Source organism: Xyrauchen texanus, chromosome 27 (assembly GCF_025860055.1).
Source record: "Xyrauchen texanus isolate HMW12.3.18 chromosome 27, RBS_HiC_50CHRs, whole genome shotgun sequence".
NCBI lineage: Eukaryota > Metazoa > Chordata > Actinopteri > Cypriniformes > Catostomidae > Xyrauchen > Xyrauchen texanus.
Window position 1 is genome coordinate 36524860 of NC_068302.1, and position 24480 is coordinate 36549339.

Consider the following 24480-nt stretch of genomic DNA (forward strand, 5'->3'; position numbering starts at 1 on the left):
AACGTGTTAGTGTGGACGTCTTCTTAAAAATATTTATCCATGAAAGTGTTCCATGATTCAAAACTGATGACAGTTTTCATTTTCCAGTCTCCGGCTTATGTGTATAGTGGATATTTTGATATTTAGCATATTACATTTTAAAAAATTGTCAAATAAAAAAAAGCATAGTGCCGATAATTCGGTCACTATGACCGTCTTTTGGCAGTGCTTCACCCGAGTAGATGACATCATGCAATGGCTCGAGGTTAGGTGGTAGGTTGATATCATTACTTATTTTCAGTTGTTATGACTGCCAACAACTGCACAAGTGTAGGCTAAACACATTTTTACCCCAACTAACACTCAAAATGGTTGGTTCTCTCCATCCGGATCTCTCGTTTTGGTAGTTCTTATGGAGGCCAGAACAAGAAAACAGTCCAGTGGCAATCAGAATCACCATGGCGCCGCCCAGTGATTGCTCAGGAAATAACAAAAATTCTACATCCTTAAGATTCAACACTTCTTTGCCACAATAATTTAGCTTCTCAATTTGCTCTTAGACCACTAAAACTAGCAGAAACATCAACTGTATTCGATGAAATGTGTCAGTTTAAACCATCATTATGAATAGTGTTTGCCTATGTAGATACTGAAATCTTGACCTGCTTTTCATGATCCTGGTAACAGCCAATCAGAAAACAGTCGTATGGCCAAAACCATGTTAGAACCTCCATGCAACTCTGAGTGTTTGCGTTGTGTTTGTAGGGCACACTGCAGAAGTTTGTGGACGATCTCTTTGAGACTGTATTCAGCACAGCACACCGCGGCAGTGCTCTTCCACTGGCCATCAAATACATGTTTGATTTCCTGGACGAACAGGCAGACAAGAGGCAGATCACCGACCCAGATGTACGGCACACCTGGAAGAGCAACTGGTGAGATAGAGAGCACTTTTTTATGTTTTGAACTCTAGCTGTGTGGGCAGTTTTGTCCCAGTTTAATAAATACAGCGATAGGCTTTTGTTCAATGATATGGAAATAAAACAATATATTGACATTTATTTCAATGTCTATTCAGTGCTTCTGTCTGCCATAATAATGTACTGTCTTTGAACTGTCTTTATTTGGGGATTTTCACAGCAAATATTGTTATGTATGACTAAATATCATTAATTGGCATACCATGAAATTAATTCAATTGAAAGTTTTAACCAATTGACAGCCCTAAAAATAACATTGAGATTCAAACCACAATCACTAAAAGCCTTTTGGTTCAGTTTGGATGTAATGGGATGTTGCTTTGTCTCTCTCCCTCTCTCTCTCTCTCTCTCTCTCTCTCTCTCTCTCTCTATCCAGCCTGCCTCTGCGGTTTTGGGTGAATGTGATAAAGAACCCTCAGTTTGTCTTTGACATCCATAAGAACAGTATTACAGATGCCTGTCTGTCTGTGGTGGCTCAAACCTTCATGGACTCGTGCTCGACATCTGAGCATCGTCTGGGCAAAGACTCCCCATCCAACAAACTCCTCTACGCTAAAGACATCCCTAACTACAAGAGCTGGGTGGAGAGGTACGAGCAGACCCTGTACTCAGCACCCATGATAACAGAGTATCAAAGATTGTGTATCTGATTGATTTAGCCTAGTGTTTAAAGATCTAAAAAGGTTCAAGGCTCACCTGTCCTCCTCAGTAGTCATGATTTGAGGTATCATTCATGTCCATAGCACAGTTGTGTGCTAAAGTTTAATACTTAGTGTAAGAGGTCAAGTCCCTAACCCTAATTATGAGCAATAATAATAGTGATGCACATTTTAGCAAGCACCACTAATTAGTTATTTGTTGTAATTATTGATCCTTTTATACTGGAGTGGTCATATTCCAAACAAATAGAGTCTTTTATTAGGTAGCCTGATAGACAGAAATGAATCGGTTTGGTTTTCAATTACCACATTTACTTGCTCTTAAGAAAACTGTATATTCCAGGGTTTTTGCACAAAGCAGTGTTCTGAAACCTAGGTTTCTCCTCTAGAATGCAGATTAATGTTGCCATGCAAATACATAAGTGGCACATACACTATAAACTATACTCATTTATACACACCAATGTAAAATGTCGACAGTCCCTCACATTTGTGTATATGCACTCGTACATTGGGGGAATCCCAGTGTTTTTCATAAGAGGCAGGTCGCAATGCAAAGTTAAGAAAACTAACACAACAACTCTGGAATAACTGGCAATAAAGTAAAGCAACGGAGAATTAAATTTGCAAAGTCTTCTTTGGATGCCATGTTTGTTATTTACACAACCGTCACGGGAAAATTACATTGTTGTGGAGAAAGCTGCTCAATGTAGTCATTCTGCAAGAAACTCCTGTAGATCCATTGTAAACTATTTTATTATAAATTCAAGTATATCTTTTATCACTGTTTAAAACCAGATTATTTACACTACCATTCAAAAGTTTAAGGTCACTTACACATTTTTTCTTTACTTTAATATTTTTCACATTTTAGAATAATTGTAGTCATCACAACTATGGAATAACATAAATGGAACTATGGGAATTATGTTGTGACTAAACAAATCCAAACTATGTTATATTTTAGCATCTTCAAAGTGGCCACACTTTGCCTAGATTTTGCAGACATGTACTCTTGGCATTCTCTCAACCGGCTTCTTGAGGTGTCACCCTGGGATGCTTTTAAAACAGTACTGAAGGAGTTCCCATCTATACGCTGCTTTTCTTAATTATTCTATTATTTTTTTTTATTAAATACATTAATATGTTGGCACAATTATATTTTTGGCTACAAAACTAATTTCAAACATTTAAGCATGCGCCTTCAGATCAAAAGGTTTTTAAGATCATGAGAAACATTGTGACCCACAACTTTTGAACATGAGTGTATATTTGTGTGTGTTTATTTCAAGATATTACAGAGACATCAGTAAGATGCCAAGTATCAGTGATCAGGACATGGATGCTTATCTGGTAGAGCAGTCTCGTCTCCATGGCAACGAGTTCAATACGCTGAGCGCGCTTAGTGAACTGTATTTCTACATCAACAAGTACAAGGAAGAGGTGAGACATGTGACGATTTGACACTCACACCTTTCACACTTGAATGTCACACAGATCTCATGTTGAGTATAATTAATTTTTGAAGTATTTTCAAGTAGTAGTTAACCAATATTTAGTGAGCATGGTGGCTATAATTGGCACAACTAATAATTATCTCACAATGTCTTTCTGATCGTGAGAATCAGAAAGACATAGATTAAGTGTTACCAAACTCTTGCCTGATAGTGTGTATCACTAGTTTAAAGACAATGTGAATTGAATTGCAAATGTTGTTTCTGCATCAATGGTTTGATCTTGATGAACGTACAGATGAGATAATTTATCATTGTCATTATGAGTTCCAGGGCACGTCCTGAAACCCAGAATGATGGCTGTAAAATTTTGAAATATTGCATTGCTTTGGCCTTCAGTTAATGACCTCTCTCTCTCTCTCTCTCTCTCTCTCTCTCTCTCTCTCTCTCTCTCTCTCTCTCTCTCTGTCTTTCTCGTACAGATCTTGACAGCACTGGATCGAGACGGCTACTGCCGCAAACACAAGCTACGACACAAACTGGAACAAGCCATTAACCTGATGTCTGGCAGCAGCTGAGGGCAGCAAATGATTGGTCGAAATGGGAGGGGAGATTGAGGGTTCTGGGGTTGGGGGGTGGGAGGGTTGCAACGGAATTGGAGTCCAATGGACGGACTGACCTGTGATAGAACATCCACAGCTTGTGCTAGCAGAAGGTCGAGGCTTAAAACACTGGACAATCAACTCCTAAAGGAACCACAGCACAGCATATGAAGCCCAATGTTTTTCTGGACCAGAACCTGTATGCCCAAACGCCCTCACATGCCCGGACCGAATGCCTCGGCTCAGCTTGGGTACCTCTCTTCTGCACTGGCCTTTCACACACCATTCACTTTGACGCAACTGCCTAACAAACTTTTCGGACTACTGTGGATCAGATACTACATTCCAATGAGAAAGGTGCACATTGTTGTTGCCTTGGAAACGGCTTAATTGCTAAGATGGTGCCATTGATAAAAAATAACTTACTTGGGAGAGAAAAGAAGCAGCATTTAGCAAACCTGAGAGCGACAAATGCAACGGACTGGAAACAATTCTCAATAAATTTATATTGACCTCTTAAAGATGCCTCAAGACTCCTGGAACAATCGTGTGCTGGGGTGACAAGGTACGGAAAATGATATTTATGACAGAATAAATAAAAAATGGTGACCAAATGTTCAAGAAAATTGCATTATGGGTAGTGTCTGAGCTGGGCGGAATTGGAGGAACCTTCTCTTTGTCTCGAAAATGCCATAGACCTATAAAAGCGGCTTTTTTATCTCTTTTTCTTTCCCTTTTTCATGATTTTGGGGCCAAATGGACCTCTTCATGTCAAGAGGAATGGATCAGCGTCTTTTGAAGCTTGCCTTTTCGTTGCGTCCAGATATGACTCTTGAACCCTTGCCGAGATGTACCCTAGGATGTGTGTTCATCCTTATTGGTGATATTTACCCTTCTTATACATCCCTGCGCAATTAGCTTTTTTGTACACCGCTGTGTTACTGTGAGGTTTGGAGCGTTTACTCAGATTTCTGTGGTCCCTGCGTTGGTGAGGACCAAGTTTTGTCCCTTGGTCAGGCATCTTTAATGTAGTAGATCCATCTAGAGCAATAAATCTCAAATTTACCTGCAAGCCATGAATTTTAAGTTCCTTGTGTGTCCAAATTCACCATCCTGATTCTAAATTCTCAATGTTAGCTAGTGGAGTCATGCAATTTACATTTTCCTGTTCTTCTGTCAAAACGGCAGGCAAAACATGTTCACAATGCCAAGCACAAAGGAAGAGGTGACTGTTCTACTCGTTCTACTGATTGTTTTATTGCTGTTTCAACAAGTAAATGCAATTTTTAAGATATTGTGACCCCCTAGTCCCGAGCTATAGTTAAAAAATCACGTCCAAAACTGTTCCTTAAAAGTTGCGTAGTCGTCCCCACCTTATTGCGAACTGCGACAGGGTTCCAGCTTGATTGAATACAACGATTGTGTCAATTCTGTCTGTATACACTAACAACAAGGCCTTAACTAATTTCCTCTCTTTATCAGATGCAAGGTCATCTCCTTGACAGCAGTGTTGCCCTCTGCTGCCACGGAGGTGAACTGCAAAATACCGGTTTTATTCCAGATACTCTGGTTGGAAGCTCGAATTGTGATATAAGTGACTTTCAAAATATTCTCAAAGATGTTTTTCTATTCCTTGCTATATGAGATCTGCCCTGACTGATTGCATATCGATTGTCTTTGAGTAATTTAGTCTCAACAACCGAGAATGTACAGCATGAATAAATTAAGATATTGTGCTAATTTCAGCCTCCATGATCCATTATACACAGAATTTGAACGTAAAAACACCCTTACAAGATCACATCCAGGACTACAGGGAGATCTATTTGTTTTCAACTTAGTCTGAAAAATGTAAAAATCCTTATTAAAGATTCTACCAAGGTCAGTCTGAGAAAATAAACACCGCAATCATAATACGGATCATCAAACGGTAGGTAAATCCATTGGGGCCTTATTATTGGGCTTTGAGTTTGAATGTAGATATTCAATGATCATCAAGCTTTGGATAGAACCCCCAAATGTTGTGTTATGATAATTATTTTAAGTAATCATACCATACTTCGTTCGTTGTTAGATTGTGCACTTTTTCCCTCCAAAAGTGTGTGTCATTGGATTGATTGATGTTCATAAATGTTAATTACACTGTGTAACACAATTTTTGTTCCTGGGTATTAAGTGTTATTTCCTAATTGCTTATGCCTCAAAAGTATAGAAAAGGGCTATTATTCGCCACAAACTTTGCTTTTGTGACCAGGACAGTGATATTTTGAAATGTACCTATTTCCAATGAGAAAATGGGTGAATTTGTGTCTTTTCAGTCACATAAAGTCAGAAAAAAACAACATATGAATCCAAATCAACATGTATTTATACTAAAGTAATACAAAAATGACTACAATTGATTTAGAAGTAAGTCGAGATTTACAATTATACCGTGAATCACTTTCACGAATCAGCCCCCAAATAAACTCATCATACTTCAAGGTGTCCAGCAAGGTCTTGATGCTGTTGTAATACTCTTTGAGGCACTGGGTGAGCCGGGGGAAGAGACAGTTACTTGTTACCATCATGGAGCAGCACGGCTTTGAGACTCATGGCAGTGTGGCTCCAGGGCGATGAATGAAGGAAGGTCCGGATACATGATAGCAGGTGCATTCTTGCCAGTCGGACGTTTGGAAGGGTCCACCATGCAAAAGTATCAGTTCCTTCAGTGGGTCAGTGGGTTCCTGATAAAATGTCTTGGGATAGCGAACTTCATGGCTTTCTTTTCCCCTCTGTACCATCCTACAAAAATACATTTATTTCACCCATGACTAATGTGAATCTCTAAAGTGATTCTCGCAACATTTTTCATATATCATATATTTTTTCAATAACATTGAAAATTGTAAAACATTTTAAAATTAAAAACTTTTACAATTTAAAAAATTAACACATTTTATAACATAAAATTCTGAGCAACAATTGTCCTTCTTACCTTCCAGAGATTTTTTGCAGTGCTTGCAGGTGAAATGAGGTGCCCAGGGTTTATCTTGATCCCCGACAGGCATGCTGAAATATGCCTTGTAGGCCTCACACATCTTAGCAGATGCTTCCATGGAGTATTTTTCGCTCTTGTCTTGATAAATTGGCCGCAGATATAGCAAAATGTGTCTGCCTGATGCTTGCAGCCTCTTGATGCCATCTCAGAAAAATGCAGATATGTATCCACTTAGGCAGCTGGAACTAAACTGAACTGGTGGGCTTAAGGCCCCTGTATTATACTACTATTTATATTACTGGACAATTCTAGAAAGTTCTAGATCTCTCCTCCATTAGTCTCTACTCGGCAATGAATCTATCTGGAATGTTCTGGAAAATGGGTACATTTCAAAATATGTCTTGGTCACAAAAGCAAAGTTTGAGGGGAATAATAGCCCTTTTCTATACTTTTGAGGCATAAGCAATTAGGAAATAACACTTAATACCCAGGAACAAAAAATAAGAATTTTTGCTACACAGTGTTATGATTGCCTTGGTCACAAACTATGAATTTCTGCAGGTAATTATTTTACAGTAATTAAACATTTAGTGAAAATGTACTAACGGTAGACCTGGTCCTGCAAGGACACAGTCTAAAAACTGTGGCATTTCCGGAAAAAAAAAAGATCTGTGTATTATGAACTGCAAAGTTCCACTGAATGTAATAAAACCTGCCTTCAAATTTACCACGTGGTGTTGGATGTTCTGTAGAGCTTAAATTTGTTTTGAAAGTTGACAAGCTCTAGTACTGAACATGATAACGAAAATGAATCTTCGTCTAGATGTGACATCATCAAAAGCAAACTTTCTGTGCGTGAACGTTCTCAAGGCTGTAATTATGATGGCAGGATGTTTTTTAACTAAATGTTGCAGGGTGATAATCAAGCGGTATCCTTTTGAACATTCGTGTTTATTTATATTTTTCAATGCAGGGAATGGGGTCAGCTCGTGAACTGGGTTCTGCCGTGGCATTTCAACCTCTTGCAAAACGACACGCCTCCATCAGGAATTATTGCCTGTTTGACAAAGCTGCGTAGTCAGCAACGCAGGTGTGAAACCAACATCCGTGGTCTGGACGAACCACTCTGTAAAATTAAACGCAGTCATAAATCTACAAAAATAAATATCAGTGGTTGAACTTTTTTATTTATCTTGGTTGAAACCACACCGTCAGGTTTACATCTGATTCTTCTATACTGTGAGTAAAGCCAAACATACTGTGGAGGAAGTGAACTTAGCTTGGTTGCGTACATACTGCCTGTAAGATAACTTAAGACTATCGTTAAGTGCAACTGCCCACTGGGGTGTTTTTATGTAGACTGGTGAAGACAGAGCTAACGCTAATGACGCCTCCGGCCGATAGCCATATATCATAAAAATCACCTGTTTCGTTTCATACAAGCAGAACTCAGAGTCAAACGAGATGCTTTGCGGTTTGTCTTTGTTTTGTGGTTAAACGGCATACTCTTAAAAGCACCTGTAACTTGTAAGGATGAAAGCGGAGTGATTGGGAATAATAACTGTGGTGTTTTTTCAGTAGAGACAGTAGAAGAAAATGTCTGTTCTAGATCCATAACTACATTTCAGTCAGTGTTCTAGTTATAAAAGAATAAGAAAAAAAAAACATTTTGTCTCAGATGAATTCATTCTAATTTATGTGTCGGTTTGTCTCTTTATCCCAAATGTTTTAATCGATTTTATTGTAACAGATACTTGTTTACACTTTCAGAATTATATGGAGTTTATTAACTGTGTCTGGAGAGCTTTGTGTCTGACTGGTTGATTGGATGGCTGGTTATTGGGCAACTGCTATGCCTAGTCCTTAATTCTATATAAATATATAAATATATTTTGTCTAATTATTGGACTGAAATGTTCTTGTTTTTTAATTTTAATTTATTGTTTAAATTTTGTTTTAATTTGGAGGGAGTTGCAAGAATGAATCTATAACGCTGGTTGCGATGAAGTGTTTTGTATATATTTGCACCTTCTTTTTTTTTACTCAGTGCATTTTATTTGAAGATTGGATTCTAACAATGTTTAAAGGACAAGCATGGTGTTTACTTTTTTTTTTTGCTAATTAAAAGATATGTGGATGATGCTGTATATTTCTTGAATGTTTTTTTTTTGTTTGTTATTGGTTTTGTATATACTGTATAATCATCTGCAAGGACTATTTTGTCTCAAGAGCTTGATGTTTTCATTCAAATAAAGACAAGTGTCTCAGTGAAACCTACGGAAATCACACCTTGATCTTTTTGATTGTGTACTTCAAATATTTGTTGTGACTTTTCTTTCTAAACTTGCATTGGAGTTGTCTTGGTTGTTTCTCCATTCATTAAATGTGATTAGATCAAAGACATTTAGCTATCAGGCAAGATCCTCAGCAGTTCAGACAGAGACTGTCGTTTTAAAGTAATTACAACATGACAAGGTAAAAGGTTATACATATTCATGCTGAAATAATTTATTTTTTGGCTTAGCCAGCCCTAGACGTTTTGTGCGGGACTCATTTTTGGGAGTCACATCAAGCTAACAACATCATCTTATGTCAATTCTTCTGCCCACGAGAGATTAAAAGACAGACTTTTATCAGTTGCCTGTTACAGAGTTCATGCTTCCTACATAGCCAGGGCAGTCTTATAAGGGAGGCGTAACTGTAATGACTTTTTGCCGTCATTGTCATTCAGTTCTCATCTCAGTTTACAGTGCTGTGGAAAAAGTAAGTGAACCCTTGGATTTAACAACTGGTCCATCCTGCTTTGGCAGCAATAACCTCAACCAAGTGTTTTCGGTAGCTGAGGATTAGACCTGCACAACGTTCAGAAGGAATTTTGGACCATTCTTCCTTACAGAACTGCTTCAGTTCAGCCATATTTTTAGGATGTCTGGTGTGAACAGCTCTCTTGAGGTCATTCCACAGCATCTCTATTGAGGTCTGACCTCTTACTGGGCAACTCCAAAAGGTGTATTTTCTTGTTTTGAAACCATTCTCTTTTGGATTTACTTTGATGTTTAGGGTCAGTGTCCTGCTGCATCACCCAATTTCTACTGAGCATCAGTTGGCACACAGCCACCCTGATATTATCCTGTAGGATATCTTGATAAAATTGGGAAATGGGAAACCCTCATTGATGGCAAGTCCAGGCTCTGAAGCAGCAAAACAGCCCCAAATCATGATGCTCCCTCCACGGTACTTCACCGTTGGGACAATGTTTTCATGTAGGTATGCAGTGCCCTTTTTTACACCATGTCCTTCCCAAACAATTCAACTTTAGTTTCATCAATAAAACATTTTTCCAGTAGCATTGTGGAGTGTCAAGTTGCTTTTTTGCAAACTTCAGGCACAGCAATATTTTTATTGGAAAGCAGCGGCTTCCTTCGTGGGGTCCTGCCATGGACACCATGCTTGTTTAATGTTTTCCGTGAAGTCAACGTAGCTCTAACCTACACCTCCAATCTCGTTTCACTAATTGGATGGCTGTTTTGCCAACTCCTGACTGGGGTTCACATACTTTTTCCAACCTACACTGTGAATGTTTGAATGATGTATTCAAAATGTACAAGAACAATTCAATAATTTAAGTTATTCTTTAAAACAGATTGTGTTTGTTCATTTAAAGCAAAGTCTTTCTAGCAAGTCAGTCCACTGTCGGCCATCTTTGAAACACTTTGGAAAGGTGATTGGCTCTTTTAACTGTAAGGCGGGACTTCCTTTCTACATCCGTTGACCTTTAGGCATTCAGAACTCCTTGGTTGAGCGTTCTAATTTCTCCCATTCATTTTAATAGAAGTGGCCAATCTCTGCTGAATAATCTCTGATTTAAAGTCTTCTGAAACCAAACAACAACTCTGTGTGAACGTTGACTATACATACAGTATAAAAACATTCATGTTTGAAATTAATAATGGTTTGAAATATACAATATCCAAACTAGTATTGCTTTATTCCATGGAGCACAAAAGGAGATGTTACACAGAATGTTAGCCTCAGTCACCATTTACTTTCATTGCATCTTTTTTTTTTTTCATACAATAAAATTAATGTTGACTGACATTGTTCTTAATATTCTGCCTTTACATTCTACAATCATTCATGACCAACACTGTCTCCTTTTTGTGAAATACATCAATCTGTCTGTTCATCTGCTACAAACATATTCCATGATTTGTTTGCAATTCAGAGGCATCTCTTATAGTTTTTTTCTCAGTTTTTTTTTTTTTTTTGCTGGGTGATATTTTGGAAAGACAAAGCAGAACGGGTAGAATATTTATTGAGAGGTGCTGACCATCTGATGGGAATACACAGAGAGAGAACGGAAGAGCTGCACCCCCAAACAAAAAGGAAGGATTATAGAAACAGAGTGGGAGGAAAAAGGCGCCGGCAAAAGACTTATAAATAAATAACGCATACTGATGGGGGGGACTCATTAACCCAGCTCTCTCAATTCTGAGGGGACATGAAATGTGTTGCATGACTACGCAAGTGCTGCATGACACACTTGAAAAACACATACCTACAGTATAGCATGCAAATCGGTCGGTCTGAGATAGAAGAATTATGTGGTACAAAAGAACTGATATTTTACATTATTAACTGATTTCAGTAGGTAGTGGTCGGTGCTACAAGGATCCCTAACATTTTGATCAAGGGATTTCCACAAAACTTTCAGTCATTTGCTTTATTATTATTATTATTATTATTATTATTAAATCTAATGCCATTTTTTTGACTGGATTCATTGATTTCGTCCATGTTTTCCCATCATGGAAAAAGAGCCCTACATGTTATAAGCGGACTCGGATAATTAAAAAAAAAAAAAAAACATTTACTTTACATCCCGAGGCCACATCACCACGCTACTACCTCTGCGTGTGAATTAATTTATCAATAAGTTTCAATGGGGACATTTTTGTCCTGGAGGTCCTGAGTGTAACTATTTTATGTACACAGTCTATTATAGATGTGTTTTAGGTTGAAATATCAAAATTCCCCCAAAAATACACACCTTTGGCAAAATGTATGCCGTTGACATTAACGCAGCCAAAATGATCGCAAAAACCCTTTAGAGACAAAAATGTCCCGAAGGTCACACAAGGGTTAATATTTAACAATATAAATATTTTTGAATCTTCTTCAGGCACTATGAGAACTTGGCAGTGTGATACTGCAGATATTGATGACTTGTGCAGCAAATGACTTGCTATGTTCCTCATTTGAAATTTTTGTATACAAAAACGTAATAATCCTGGAAAAAAAGGCATTTATTCTCTTGGCAGATGCATTTAAGGTATATAATTTCTGATTGTTTGTTCCCTGGGAATCAAACCATTGACCTTGGCGTGGCTAGCGCCATGCTCCACCAGTTGAGCCATAGGAACCATTTTCCTAATATAATTACTTTTCATTTTGTGGTGAAATATGACTTTCTTTTTTTTTGTGAAATTTGCTCATTTATTTTACAAAAACATGCTTAGACATCTACAGTAAATAATATCACTGTTCACTATATATTCCAAAGTTTTGTCTGTCTAGTTGTCGCGGCACACACCACATCCATTGAAGCTTTGCAATAGTTGCTAAGCATTCTGCTCAAATCCATTTGGCTGGAAGGGAGGCCTTTTTACCAAGGGCACATTTCAAATGGATTCCCTGCACTTTGCGTCCCTTCCGCTTATACAGAGCTACATTTCAAACCACGCAGACCTCTCTGGATGAAAAGGGTCAGGGACTCTCTACCAAAGCACTCCATCATTGGAAGTCTAATTTAATCCCAATCCGAAGGCGTCAGACACTGATTTGGAACCACTTTGGAAAATTAAAAACGGCCTCTCCCTCTACCAGTAATGTCTCTTTGCCAACATTTTGCCTGCGAGTGCAAGCATCAGCCATTTCAAATATTTAGAATTTCATTAATTTAGCTTGAGTTTCTCTTGCCCGTCTCTCTCCCATCTCCCTGAAATTCCTGCTGTATTGATTTTATGATTAATGATGGAAAGGTATATAGCAACAGGAGAAGAGGGGCCCAAAAATGGCAACCAGCCAGGGGGAAAAAAGGACATGCCTGTTAACAGATTTGCCTGCTCATGTTATGATTAGGAGGATGGTTGCGTGCAATTAGGTAATTGCATTTTAAAAAGTCACTTGTCTCAGGTATTCTCGCTCAATCTTAATAAGAGTGAAGCATTCTGCCCCGCATCAAAAGGCATTCATGGCTAATTCATAAAATGAGCTTCACAAACTATTATTGCAAATTGCAAAACATTTTAAATGAAAGTGACATTTTAGTTTCTGTGCCATGAATGTCTGTGCGATTATTTAGATTCTGGTCATGCAGGGAAGGTTTCGCTTGCCTCAAAATGGGAAAGTCAATGAACCTTATCCAATTACAATACTTAAACTGACTTCAACACAGAAGTCTAACTTTTTTTTATTTCTTCATTCGTATCCCCACTTTTTTGGGAGATAATCAGTACTTCTCATTGACCCATGCTTTAAGAAATAGTTCACACATAAATGAAAATTCTTTTATCATAACAACTTAAATTTCAGTCTGTTGCCAACACAAACCTACTGTATGTCTCTAGAAGACATGAAATGTGATGCACTAGTGATATGATCTACTTTTATTATCATTTTATGTTTTTCTATCATTTTTCATGCTGGAAATTCCCCATTCATTGTAACTGCCTAGAAAAGTGTAACCACTAAACTAAAATGTCTCCTTTCATTTCCCACAGAAGAAAGTCATATTCTCAAAAACTCTAAATGTCTTAACCTCTAAATCCTGGCAGAGGTGAGAGAGTATGAGTTTCTTAAACACTGGATGTGTTTGAGAGAGAAGCACCGGCTCCTTTCAGGACTCCAACGCTCTTATCACACCAAGTTCTTCCATGGTGGAGTCATTGAACCATACATAGCCTGAAAGAAGCAACTGCCAAATCTCTCCCCGGTGGTCTTTAAGCCAAGTACCAATGCGGCTACAGGTGCAGTTGAAGGACCCCGACCGTCCCCGAAGATCAACTGGCTCACAACTATAAATAAATGAAGGCTATACCTTGAAATCAAAGTAAATGCCCTTAAGATCCAACAACCTTGGGAGGATAACACTTTTAATGATGTTTCAGGTAGATTTTTTGTTTATAGAAATAAGGGTTGTAAAGTTATAAACAGACCATTGAAGCACTTCTGGTTGACATACAGTATATGGGTCTTTTACTGGGCAATACCATTATCTAGAGATGAAGGTTGCCAATATAATGTTGATAACAGCTCTCTGGAATACTCCATTCTGATTGGTCAATCACGCAATCCAGTGGTCTGATATTTCTGAATAATGACCGCATGTATTGAACACATTACAGAACTCTGATGAAAACTGTAGGTGGAATTTAGCTGTTTCTGGATACTCCATCTCTTTCTTCTCACCCTCCACTCTGTATCGGGATCCTGACCACCTTGGTGGGGTTTATTATAGAATAATGATCAGCTGACTGTAGATTATGCCTTGCATATACACTTACTGAGCTCTTTATTAGAAACACTATACTTATACTGGTTAGGGCCTCCCTTTGCTCTCAAAACGGCTTCAATTCTACATGGCATAGATTCCACAAGATGTTGGAAATATTCCTTTGAGATTCTGGTCCATGTTGACATGATTGCATCACGCATGTTCTGCAGATTTGTCAGCTGCACATTCATGCATGATCCAGTTCTATCACATCGCAAAGGTGTTCTATTGTATTCAGATCTCGTGACTGGGATGGCCACTGAAGAACTGTGAACTCATTGTCATGTTCATGAAACCAGTCTGAGATGACTTTGTGACATGGTGCCTTATCATGCTGGAGTAGCAATTAGAACATGGGTAAATTGTGGCCATGAAGAGACATTAAGGCACATGGTCAACAACAATACTCAAATAGGCGGTGGCATTCAAGTGATGATTGATTGGTATTAATGGGCTCAAAATGTGCCAAGAAAATATTCCCTACACCATTACACCACTGCCACCAGCCTGGACTGTTGACACAAGGCAGATTGGGTCCATGGATTCATGCTGATGCTGCCAAATTCCGACTCTACCATCTGTGTGCCTCAGCAGAAATCAAGATTCATTAGACAAGGCTACATTTTTACAGTCTTCAACTGTCCAGTTTTGGCGAGCCTGTGCTCACTTCATCTTCAGCTTTCTGTTCTTGGCTGACAGAAGTGGAACCCGACATGGTCTTCTGATGTTGTAGCCCTCAAGGTTTCGACATGTTGTGTATTCTGAGATGCTATTCTGCTCACTGCAATTCTACAGAGTGGTTATCTGAGTTACTGTAGCCTTTTTGTCAGCTTGAACCAGTCTGGCCATTCTCCGTTGTCTTCTCTCATCAACAAGGCATTTCCGTCCGAAGAACTGCCGCTGACTGGATGTTTGTACTGCAGCTGGGATGGATGGATGGATGTACTGTCCATTCAATATGTTGTACTGTTGAAGTACATGAGAGTTGATGCTATATTGTGTCTAATTTTCACAAACCATGTTTTCTTAAGTTTTTTCCACTGGAAAGTAATGGGAAGGTGTATTTTTATTGTTTCACCAATTGAATCATTAAGTATCACAGATCGAAACCCAGCACCACCATAGTATGACAGTACTTCTGTCCCACTTTCACATTAAATATGACTAAAGACAAAGGTGTAAGTGAATATAATTTTACTTCATTTCCAATCTGGTTGCTAAAATGTAAAGCACTGGTAAAAGTATGGAACCTATGCACATCTTTTTTCATTAAATGTTCTGGTACCACTTTACAATAAGACTTTATAACAACAGTTAACATGAACAACAATGAACAATACTTTTATAGCACTCATTAATCTCAGTTAATTGTAGTTTCACCACAATACCAATAGGCTACATTTTTTAATAAAAAATTGTGTACATCCAACCTTAGTGAATGCATTATGAACTAACATGAATTAACAATGCACGTTTGTATTTTCATTAACTAACATTATAAAGATTAATAGATGCTGTAACAAACATGTTCAGTGTAAGTTCATGATACCTAATTCATTTACTTATGTTCACAAATAGAACCTTATTGTAGACTTACCAATGTTCTTTCTTGCAGGTATTTTATGTGTTTTCCTAAAACAAAGAATATTCGACACTGTCAGAGTTGGTCCTCAGGTTTGAATTCTCCTCTTTTACATTTTTCCCATTTCTATAATGAGCTCCAGTGATTAATTATTTTGTTGTTTAATACTGAATGATAAATATCAATGAGTATATTTGTGCTCCAATAACCTCAGTGTTGAAAGCATAAAATTGCTAAGGAAATAGCTCTCATTTATCAATTAATGTCTTGAAGGGCAGTGGGAAAAAATCATTATCTCTACGCACTTAGTTAATGTACCTTCCAGTAAGTGTCCAGTCCCTCGTACGGACTTCGGCGTAATAAGGAAAATGGTAGAATATAACCATAGGACAGTATAAAACATTAGCACATATGCAATTTAAAAGTCACAGGGAAATAAAACCATTTATCAGAGGGTAAGGGTGTAATTGGCCTCTCCACCGAATCCCGATTTGATGAATCATGCTCTACTTACTGCAGCCAATATTTTCTGCAGCTTTAGTTGGGTGATCAGCTTTAAGCCAATTTATAATTGGCTTAAATTGTGTTATAGTGATGTTTATATTTAATAGTGGCACTAGTGCCTTTATTTGACACCATTCGGGTTGGTATAGTTGTTAAATATCTAGGCTAATATCCAATGAGCTTTCACTCCATTGAGTAAAACACTTAAAAACATTGTTCATCCAATGTTATATATGTTGTCATCATTTACTCACCCCATGTCGTTCCAAACCCATATGACTTTCTTTGTTCTCATGAGAGGTTGAAATAATTGTTTGAGATGTCAAGTTGGCTCATACAAGAACATGTGACTTTTGCTCTCATGGACATGGAGAAACAAAAATGAACCAGCAAAAGTTGAAATGACTATTTTTCCTAAGCTTACTAACCCAAACCCAAACCTAACCATCAAGTGAAACCCCTGAGCCAGACCTTGAACTTAATAGGAAAATCACTGTTTTGTACCACGAAAGAAAGAGAAATATAAGGGGTTTGAACTAAAACTTTCTTTTTAGGGTAGTGTTTATTGTATTCATTTGAAAAACTGCTTATTGATTGGTCGGCCTCTATTGGCTCAATTGAACCATATCTTACGATTTTACAAATTATTCAGAGTTGTCATAAGACTAGGTTCTGAAGCACCATTCACTTGCACTGAAAGTGAATGGTGACTGAGGCTAACATTTTGCCTAACATCTCCTTCAACAATAGTCAACAATATGAGGGCGATTATATGATGACAAAATGTTCATTTATTGCATTCCACTGTAATTTTATAATTTAATGCATTCTGCGGCTATACTTATGTACTTACAAGCCATTTCATAGGGTCTTTAATACACAATTACAACCACAACAATACCTTTATGGACCAGCACCTTCTCTGGCTTTCCTGACTTCCTGTGTAAAAAATAACTGCAGTAGCTCACCTTTGTGTTTAGACAAAAGTCTCAGTGAATTACAGTCAATGTGTGTAATAGGACATACTTCACCCCTCCTTCAACCTCAAGTGTCGCCTCAGAAGGTTACAGGTCTAATTAACCTAGTAGCTGCGCCCTGACATGTCGGAATCTGGATTGGAGTGCCAAGAATATGTTTGGTGTCACATTAAAGATTAGCATGTGTCCGCCACGAAGTTAGCAGTGTGCTAATCGCCCACACCCTTTGATGTCACCCTCCTCTGCGTACGCAAACTCTGGCTAATAATTGAAACCATCAAAGGCTCTCGTACGTAATCCCTGACAACGGCAAATCCCCTACTCGCCATCTCTCTCTCTCTCTCTCTCTCTCTCTCTCTCTCTCTCCCTGTCTCTCTGAACCACACAGAAGAAAGGAAACAGGGAGTCTTGAATTAATGTGCTTAGCTTTTCCATCAAGACATGACAGATCTTTGCAAATTATCCCTTTGAATAGGTCACGGTTTCGCAGTTCTTCCCAGCTGTAGTTTCTCACTCCCCCCTCCCCTTCCAATTTTTTCATCTTTCTTTTCATATTTTCTTGGTTTTCATTTGTCACATGAACATTGATTTGAGAGCGCAATCAATTTTTGTTCATTTGAAAGCATTAATACTCTTGGGATTTGTCGGGGGAGATAGGAAGACGGTACTGTCTACTACTGCACGTCTTTTGTGATTGGAAAATTTTGCATGATTAATAACTTAACGGCTGAAATGAGCTTTGATGGGCACAAACCTCCTGTTTGATCTCAGCTGTCTTATGCTGGGATGTGTCGACACACGTCAGTCATTATCAGTTTTTTCATTATATAACTAATGGTCATGTGTCCACAGCACATCGATTTGACAAATTTTGTAAAGAGAGGCAATATACAGTAAGTCTTTTGTCAGATGGTCTTTTGCCAGAAAGGGAAAACTGTACATTAGCTTAGTTTTTCTTCAGTCGGGATGTCAATGCCATGTCAAATCAAGTCCACTTAACTGCCTAGTCAACATGAAATCAAAATCAAAATGTACTTTTTTAATACACGTTCCTGGTCTTATTGTGAATAATTCATGCAGTGTTCTAAATAATTAGTATTTGTCTTCATCAACATGTTGCAGAAATTGCTATCAATCAGGGGACCCGAGTAGCTCAGTGGTAAAGACGCTGACTACCTCCCCTGGAGTTCGCTGGTTCGAATCACAGGGCATGCTGTGACTCCAGCCGGGTCTACTAAGCAACCAGATTGGCCCGGTTGCTAGGGTAGAGTCACTCGGGGTAACCTCCTTGTGATCGCTATAAGGTGGTTTGCTCTCGGTTGGGTGTGGTTGCCACGGTGATAAGATGTGAGAGTAGATGGTTTCAGATGCAGAGGCAGCTGTGATCCATCCTCTGCCACCTGGACTGAGGTGAGTCACTACATCAACATGAGGACTTAGTGTGTACATTGGGAATTGGACATTCCAAATTGGGATTAAAAAAGCCATCAATCAGACAATCGCAGCCAAGAAACAGCAAAAGTGCTCTGTAGTGACCACCCACTCCGAATTGTGAATGATGCAATCAAGTTGGCCTCCCAAAACTCTAAAACTATGTATATATATGTGTGTGTGTGTGTGTGTGTGTGTGTGTGAATATTTAGCAATTTACGTTAAATATATTGATTCTATACTTATAGTCAACAACATTGATTCAATAGTTTTACATTTTTTCCCATTATTTTAAATTCAGTTTTGTCATTCACAATGCTCAATGGGATTGTAGTTCTTGCCTCTGAAATACGTTAAGTACACAGTCGTATTATACCTTTGTCTTTTTGTATAATTTTCAAATAATTATTTTGTTTCAAATCAAAGTTTTTAATGTTGTGATTCACATCGGAGCTGGTTGTTTTGGTTCATTGAGTAAAACTCATTTATGAAGGATTTTATAAAATCCCTATGGAAAAAATGAATAGGAAAAATACTTGAACCAAGATGGGTAAACGAAATGGGCGGTAACTGTTGCACTCTATTCAGCTGGTCACGCCCACGACATATTTGTAAAAAGTACAATTCATGTCTGTAGGTGTAAAACTGTTTGAGGAAATAATTTCTGAGTGAACCTTTCAGCAAATCTGGAATGAGTATTATTCTTTACAAAAAATAATAGCACAAAACATATGGATAATGAGATCCTAATTATCACTGTGTCATCTGAACAAAACCATCATCAGTGTGTATTCCAAGCAAATGTGCTGAACTTTTGCACTGGGATTAAACAGGTCATTTTGTGAATAAACCAAAGCCCCAAATTAGACCAGTGGCTTTATGCTGTTATTGCTGTATGTCACCCATGTGACTCATTTATCTCTGAAGGAGTCTCGGGTCATGTGTTACACTTGCGTGCTTTCTGAAATTGCTTTTCCTAATCCTTCATTTTAAAAGCCATTCCCCCAAAACCGCTAGCAATTAGGATAACATCGGGCAAATTTATCATCATTTTCAGCTTGAATATCTTACAGTGAAATGTGAAATAATGATGTTGATTATTCATGAAAAGCTCATTTCAAACTCCATCTTTAGCTGTTGTTGCATCAGTGTTATCTATCACGTCTGCTCAGACAATAGGCCTTATGGTTCAAATCACAAAATGCATAATCCTAGCACATCAAGGTAAATACAATGGGGTTCAAAAGTATGCTTGTATAAATGCGTACATTTTGCATTTTTCTAATTTAATAGTTTTTTATTTATTTATAATTGCTAAGTGTATTATTAGCACTACAATTGTGGATTTTAAAGTGAATTAAAAAATATACATGAATTGCAGAAATGGTTAGTGTTTTGTATGTTAAGACAACATGCACTCAAGTTAACATACAAAACCTGATGATCCATGTTATCCCGCATGATTTGAGAATATTCCATAGAGCATCTTGTGTGCTTCAGTTGAAGCAAGTAAATCTGGCCTTTTATACCAAAGAGTTAACTATGTCACAAATTTGCTTCAGTTTGATTAGTAATCTAGAAATGGCTCAGAATCTTAAATGTTTCGTCTTAATGTTATAAATTTAAAGGAATATTCTGGGTTCAGTACAAGCTGAGCTCAGTCAACAGCATTTGTGGCATATTGCAGAGATGGAGCCGGGTGTTTTTCAAAGGGGTGGCCAGGCAGGGGCGATCAGTCTGTGATGGCACAGAAATGTTCGGGCAGCATTTTTATATTGTCAGACTGTGGGGTGGGGGTGGGGGTGGGGGGTACAATGAGCGTTGAGTGGATACAATGACAGCCGGGATGGAGAGATGCGGCGACCTTGGTGTGCGCACATGTTAAGTTTGTACATTTGTACAGAGATGATTTCCCCTCTAAAGAACTAAATGACTAAAACATCAATTGCATGTGGGGTGGCCAATGGGGTGGCCAGGCTTCGGTCCATGGTGGCCACGGCCACGGCCACCCGGCCACCCTGGCCACCCCCTTGCTCTACCACTGGCATACTGATTACCACAAAATTCTGGGTTCCAGTGAGGCACTTAAAATGGAAGTGAATGGGGCAATCCGTAAAAATTAAAAATACTCACTGTTTCAGAAACATAGCCACAAGACTAAGAGAATTTATGTGTTAACATGATTTTAGAGTGATAAAAACGCTTACTAACCTTTTATCACAAATGCTGTTGATTGAGCTTCAGTTGCATTAAACCCAGAATATTCCTTTAAAACCTTTTTTTTTTTCCATATTTAAATTAGATTTTGAATCCCATGTTTTCAGTGTGGACTCACATTTTTTGAGCCTTGCATTATGTTAGAATAACAAATGGGATTTTAAAATACACAATTACAGTTGAGTCAATCATGTTCAATTATCCAAGTCCACTTTACAGTATTTATACACTCATTTAAGCTATAAATTGTTACACAATCAGGCTGGTTGATTAAACCAGTCAATGTGTTTGTTCATAGGGCTAAACTACCATTTCTAAATGTCAATAACATGCTTGGCTACATAAGTGCATTGATTGTGCGTTTAAAAAAAGGAAGCATACAGGCACACTGTTTGATGGACGCAGGGCTTTGAATGGACCTGATCAATAAATGGGCCGAGAAATATCCAGTTCCTTTTCCCTGTCTGGCCTCACAATGGGGAATCACAGTAGTATGTCTCCCTCTATATGAAAACAGTCCACACACACAAAAAGTCCTTTATCATCCTAACCCGACGACACAATGGCCCGACTCTCCTCTCTCCATGCCGGCGACTCAATGTCAGCTTGCTTCTCGTCTCCCCAAAAGCTGTTTCCAGCACCACCCCGACATTTCCATAATCACTTCATCCATGCGATGTGATCGGAATTGCATACAAAGAAGAAGACATTAGCCTCAATTTGAACTGCTAAAGCTTTGCCAGAGTGAAGGGGCTGTTTTGGGCAGATAAGAGGTTTTGGCAGGACAGCGACGGGGGAAAGCTGTGAAAAATCAACTCTGCCGCACACTACACCGCTGGTTATTACAGCTGTTTTTCTTTCTTGATATTCATTGTATTATTCATTTTGTCATTTATTTTGTGAATGTGCATACTGAGGCAGCACAGTTTCATTTGAATTCAAATTATTCGATTTGTGTTGATGTGCAACTAAAATCAAAGGCTGTTTTCTTTGATTATATCTATGTGCATTTATGGTTGGCAGTGTTGTTTTGAATGAAGCTGTGTTTCTCTATTTTACTGTTTAAATCTCTGGATTTAGCAAGTGTTGCAAAAAGTGGCCAACCGCATTAATATTCCTACATTTTTGCTGAATTATTTTTACGTGGGTCGTTAAACGTATTGCAGAATTAACGCATTAACACATAATTTAACCCATTTACCGTTAATACAGCATAAACACTGGTAGCCCGGAGTCATTACAGGGACGGACACACCACAAACAGACAAACAACAGCTCTAGGGCCTTTCTACTAAGATGAGCATACTAGCTTAGCATAAAACAGCAGAATGTGGTGGCCCCATAGACGTTCTATGGCCGATTCTTTCATAACATGCTAGTTGACTGTTACGCTCGCTCCTATGATAGAACCACGGTTGTTATCTCAGTAAATAAAAGAATCTATGACACCACTTCCCTGTCAGTGATAAAAAGATGGAGAAATTAGCTCTTAATGCTATTTGATGTACAAAACAAGCACAGAAGGAACTTGCGATAGAAATCAAGTATTTTTCAGCTTATGTAAGGTGCATTTCAAATTTTACCTATCACTAAAATGCAGAATGAGCAGGGATGGATTACCAACCTGTGCCCTTGACAACCAGGGGCCTTTGACTGCCCCCGGGGGACCCTGAGCTTTAAGGTTGCATGATCCAGTTTGGCAATTCTCCCGCTCGAAAGCCCATCAACAATGAAAATGTCACCTCACTCAACAACTTTTGAGCAAATACACAACACTACCCAACAACCAAACCCCCAACCTCCCCCCATCAAACAACTTTTGGGCAAACACCCAACCTAACTTTTGGAGGGGGGCTTTGGAGATATTTGGCCCTGGGCATAATCAGGCCTAATCCATCCCTGAGAATGAGACCTGTTTGTTTGCAAGCCCTTTTCATGGTGAGTGCAAAGTGGTGCTCGTCGCTGCCGTTTACATCATGACGCGACTCATGAACGCGGCTTCACGATTGCTGTAACAAAGCGGATAGCCAAAGTTTTTGTTATTGTGGAGGATGACAGTTTAAGGGATTTAATGCCCATTGCAATGAATATGCAACCTATGTGGACACTAGTTCTTTCAATTAGTCAAACTCCCACTTAGACTTTGGGGAATGTTTCATGTTACTTGAATTGGTGTTATTTTAGTGCATTTCTATCTTAATATTGTAGGATGTTTTGTTTGGAAATGTTAATAAAGTATTGTTTTGCTTCATATAGTTTTTTTTTCCTAATATGGAAATAAATGAACTTTGACAAGAACATAAGCATATAAAGTGTCAAATTTCAGCCCTTTTAAAATTTCCGATTAATCGTGATCAACTACCAAAAATTACGAGATTAAATCTTTATATAAAAACTCTAAACAACTGACAGCACTACTTTTATTCCCTTTCACACTTTATAACTGACATGAGTTCATAAACACTTACTTTTCAGCATGTTCCTTGCACAATGCTATTTTATGACATCTAAACAATTTTACTTTAATGCAAATTGCACAGTAGCTCAACTGGTAGAGTGTTGCACTTGTGACGCAAGGTCTTGGGTACAAGTCCTGAAGGACATGAGTCAACACGTGAGCTGCAAATTTCATAGAAGCACAAGAAATTGCTATGGCTGATTTACTGATTGCATTTTTCATCTCAGATTTGCTTTTAATCATTTAGGTTTAGGTTTAAGCTTTAGGGTAGGGAGGTCAATTTTGTTGATTTAGAACTCTGTAGACAATTAATCTTAATCTAGTTGGGAGAACATACAACTTGCTTTAAGCGCTACTCAGTGGAAATTTCACCTCTGTACTGCTGCGATAATTTTGAAAAATTGTCGCCTGCTATGTAACTTTCATGAGATCAGGCTACAAGTGGACCAGGCTGTTTTCACATTTGGTTTGATTTCTTGGTCTAAAGTTAGGTTAGGTTTTTTATGGAAACCATAATGCTTGTACCACAAACTAACCATGGTGTTAAATGCATTAAAGAATGATTATTCTTTATGTTTTATTACCATATTATTTCCTGTATTATTACTATAGTTGTACTATGAATATCATAGTTTAAATAGGCCTATGTTTTCTGTAGTAAAATCATGGTAAATTCTGTGTTAACTGTTGTTTTACTTCAAATACCATAGTTCAGTCATGGTTACTTTATGTAAGGGATTGATGAAACTATTGCGAAGGAATGCAAATCTTATTGTGAGGGAACACAAATCAATTTATACAAATACCCTCCCTGTTCTCTACAAATGGCTTACGTATAGATTTAATCTGGGTTACGTCACCCTAATTTAAAATTGTTTTAGTTATTATTTACTCCAGATTTTAGTGTAGGTAGTTATGTTGAGTATTGTTACGATTCTCTGTTGTTTGCCTTCTGTTTTTCCCCTGTCATCTGTTTCCCTTGGACTACACTTCCCATAATCCCCTGCTCTGATCACTTCCAGTGGTTCCCCATTGTTTTCACCTGTGTGTCATTTACCTAATTATCCCTCATGTATCTAATGCCCTGTTTTTCTGGTCACTT

General features: G+C 38.2%; 1 protein-coding gene across 1 annotated transcript in view; it reads left to right on the plus strand.

Moving 5' to 3' along the window:
* Positions 1-3684, plus strand: part of plxna3 (plexin A3) — a 203289-nt gene extending 199605 nt beyond the window's left edge. The window contains exons 29-32 of the mRNA XM_052093743.1: positions 745-914; positions 1336-1548; positions 2911-3061; positions 3555-3684. Coding sequence (XP_051949703.1) covers positions 745-914; positions 1336-1548; positions 2911-3061; positions 3555-3650 — 630 coding nt within the window. The 3' untranslated portion in view covers positions 3651-3684. The remainder of the gene's footprint in view (positions 1-744; positions 915-1335; positions 1549-2910; positions 3062-3554) is intronic.
* The last annotated feature ends 20796 nt before the right edge of the window (positions 3685-24480 follow it).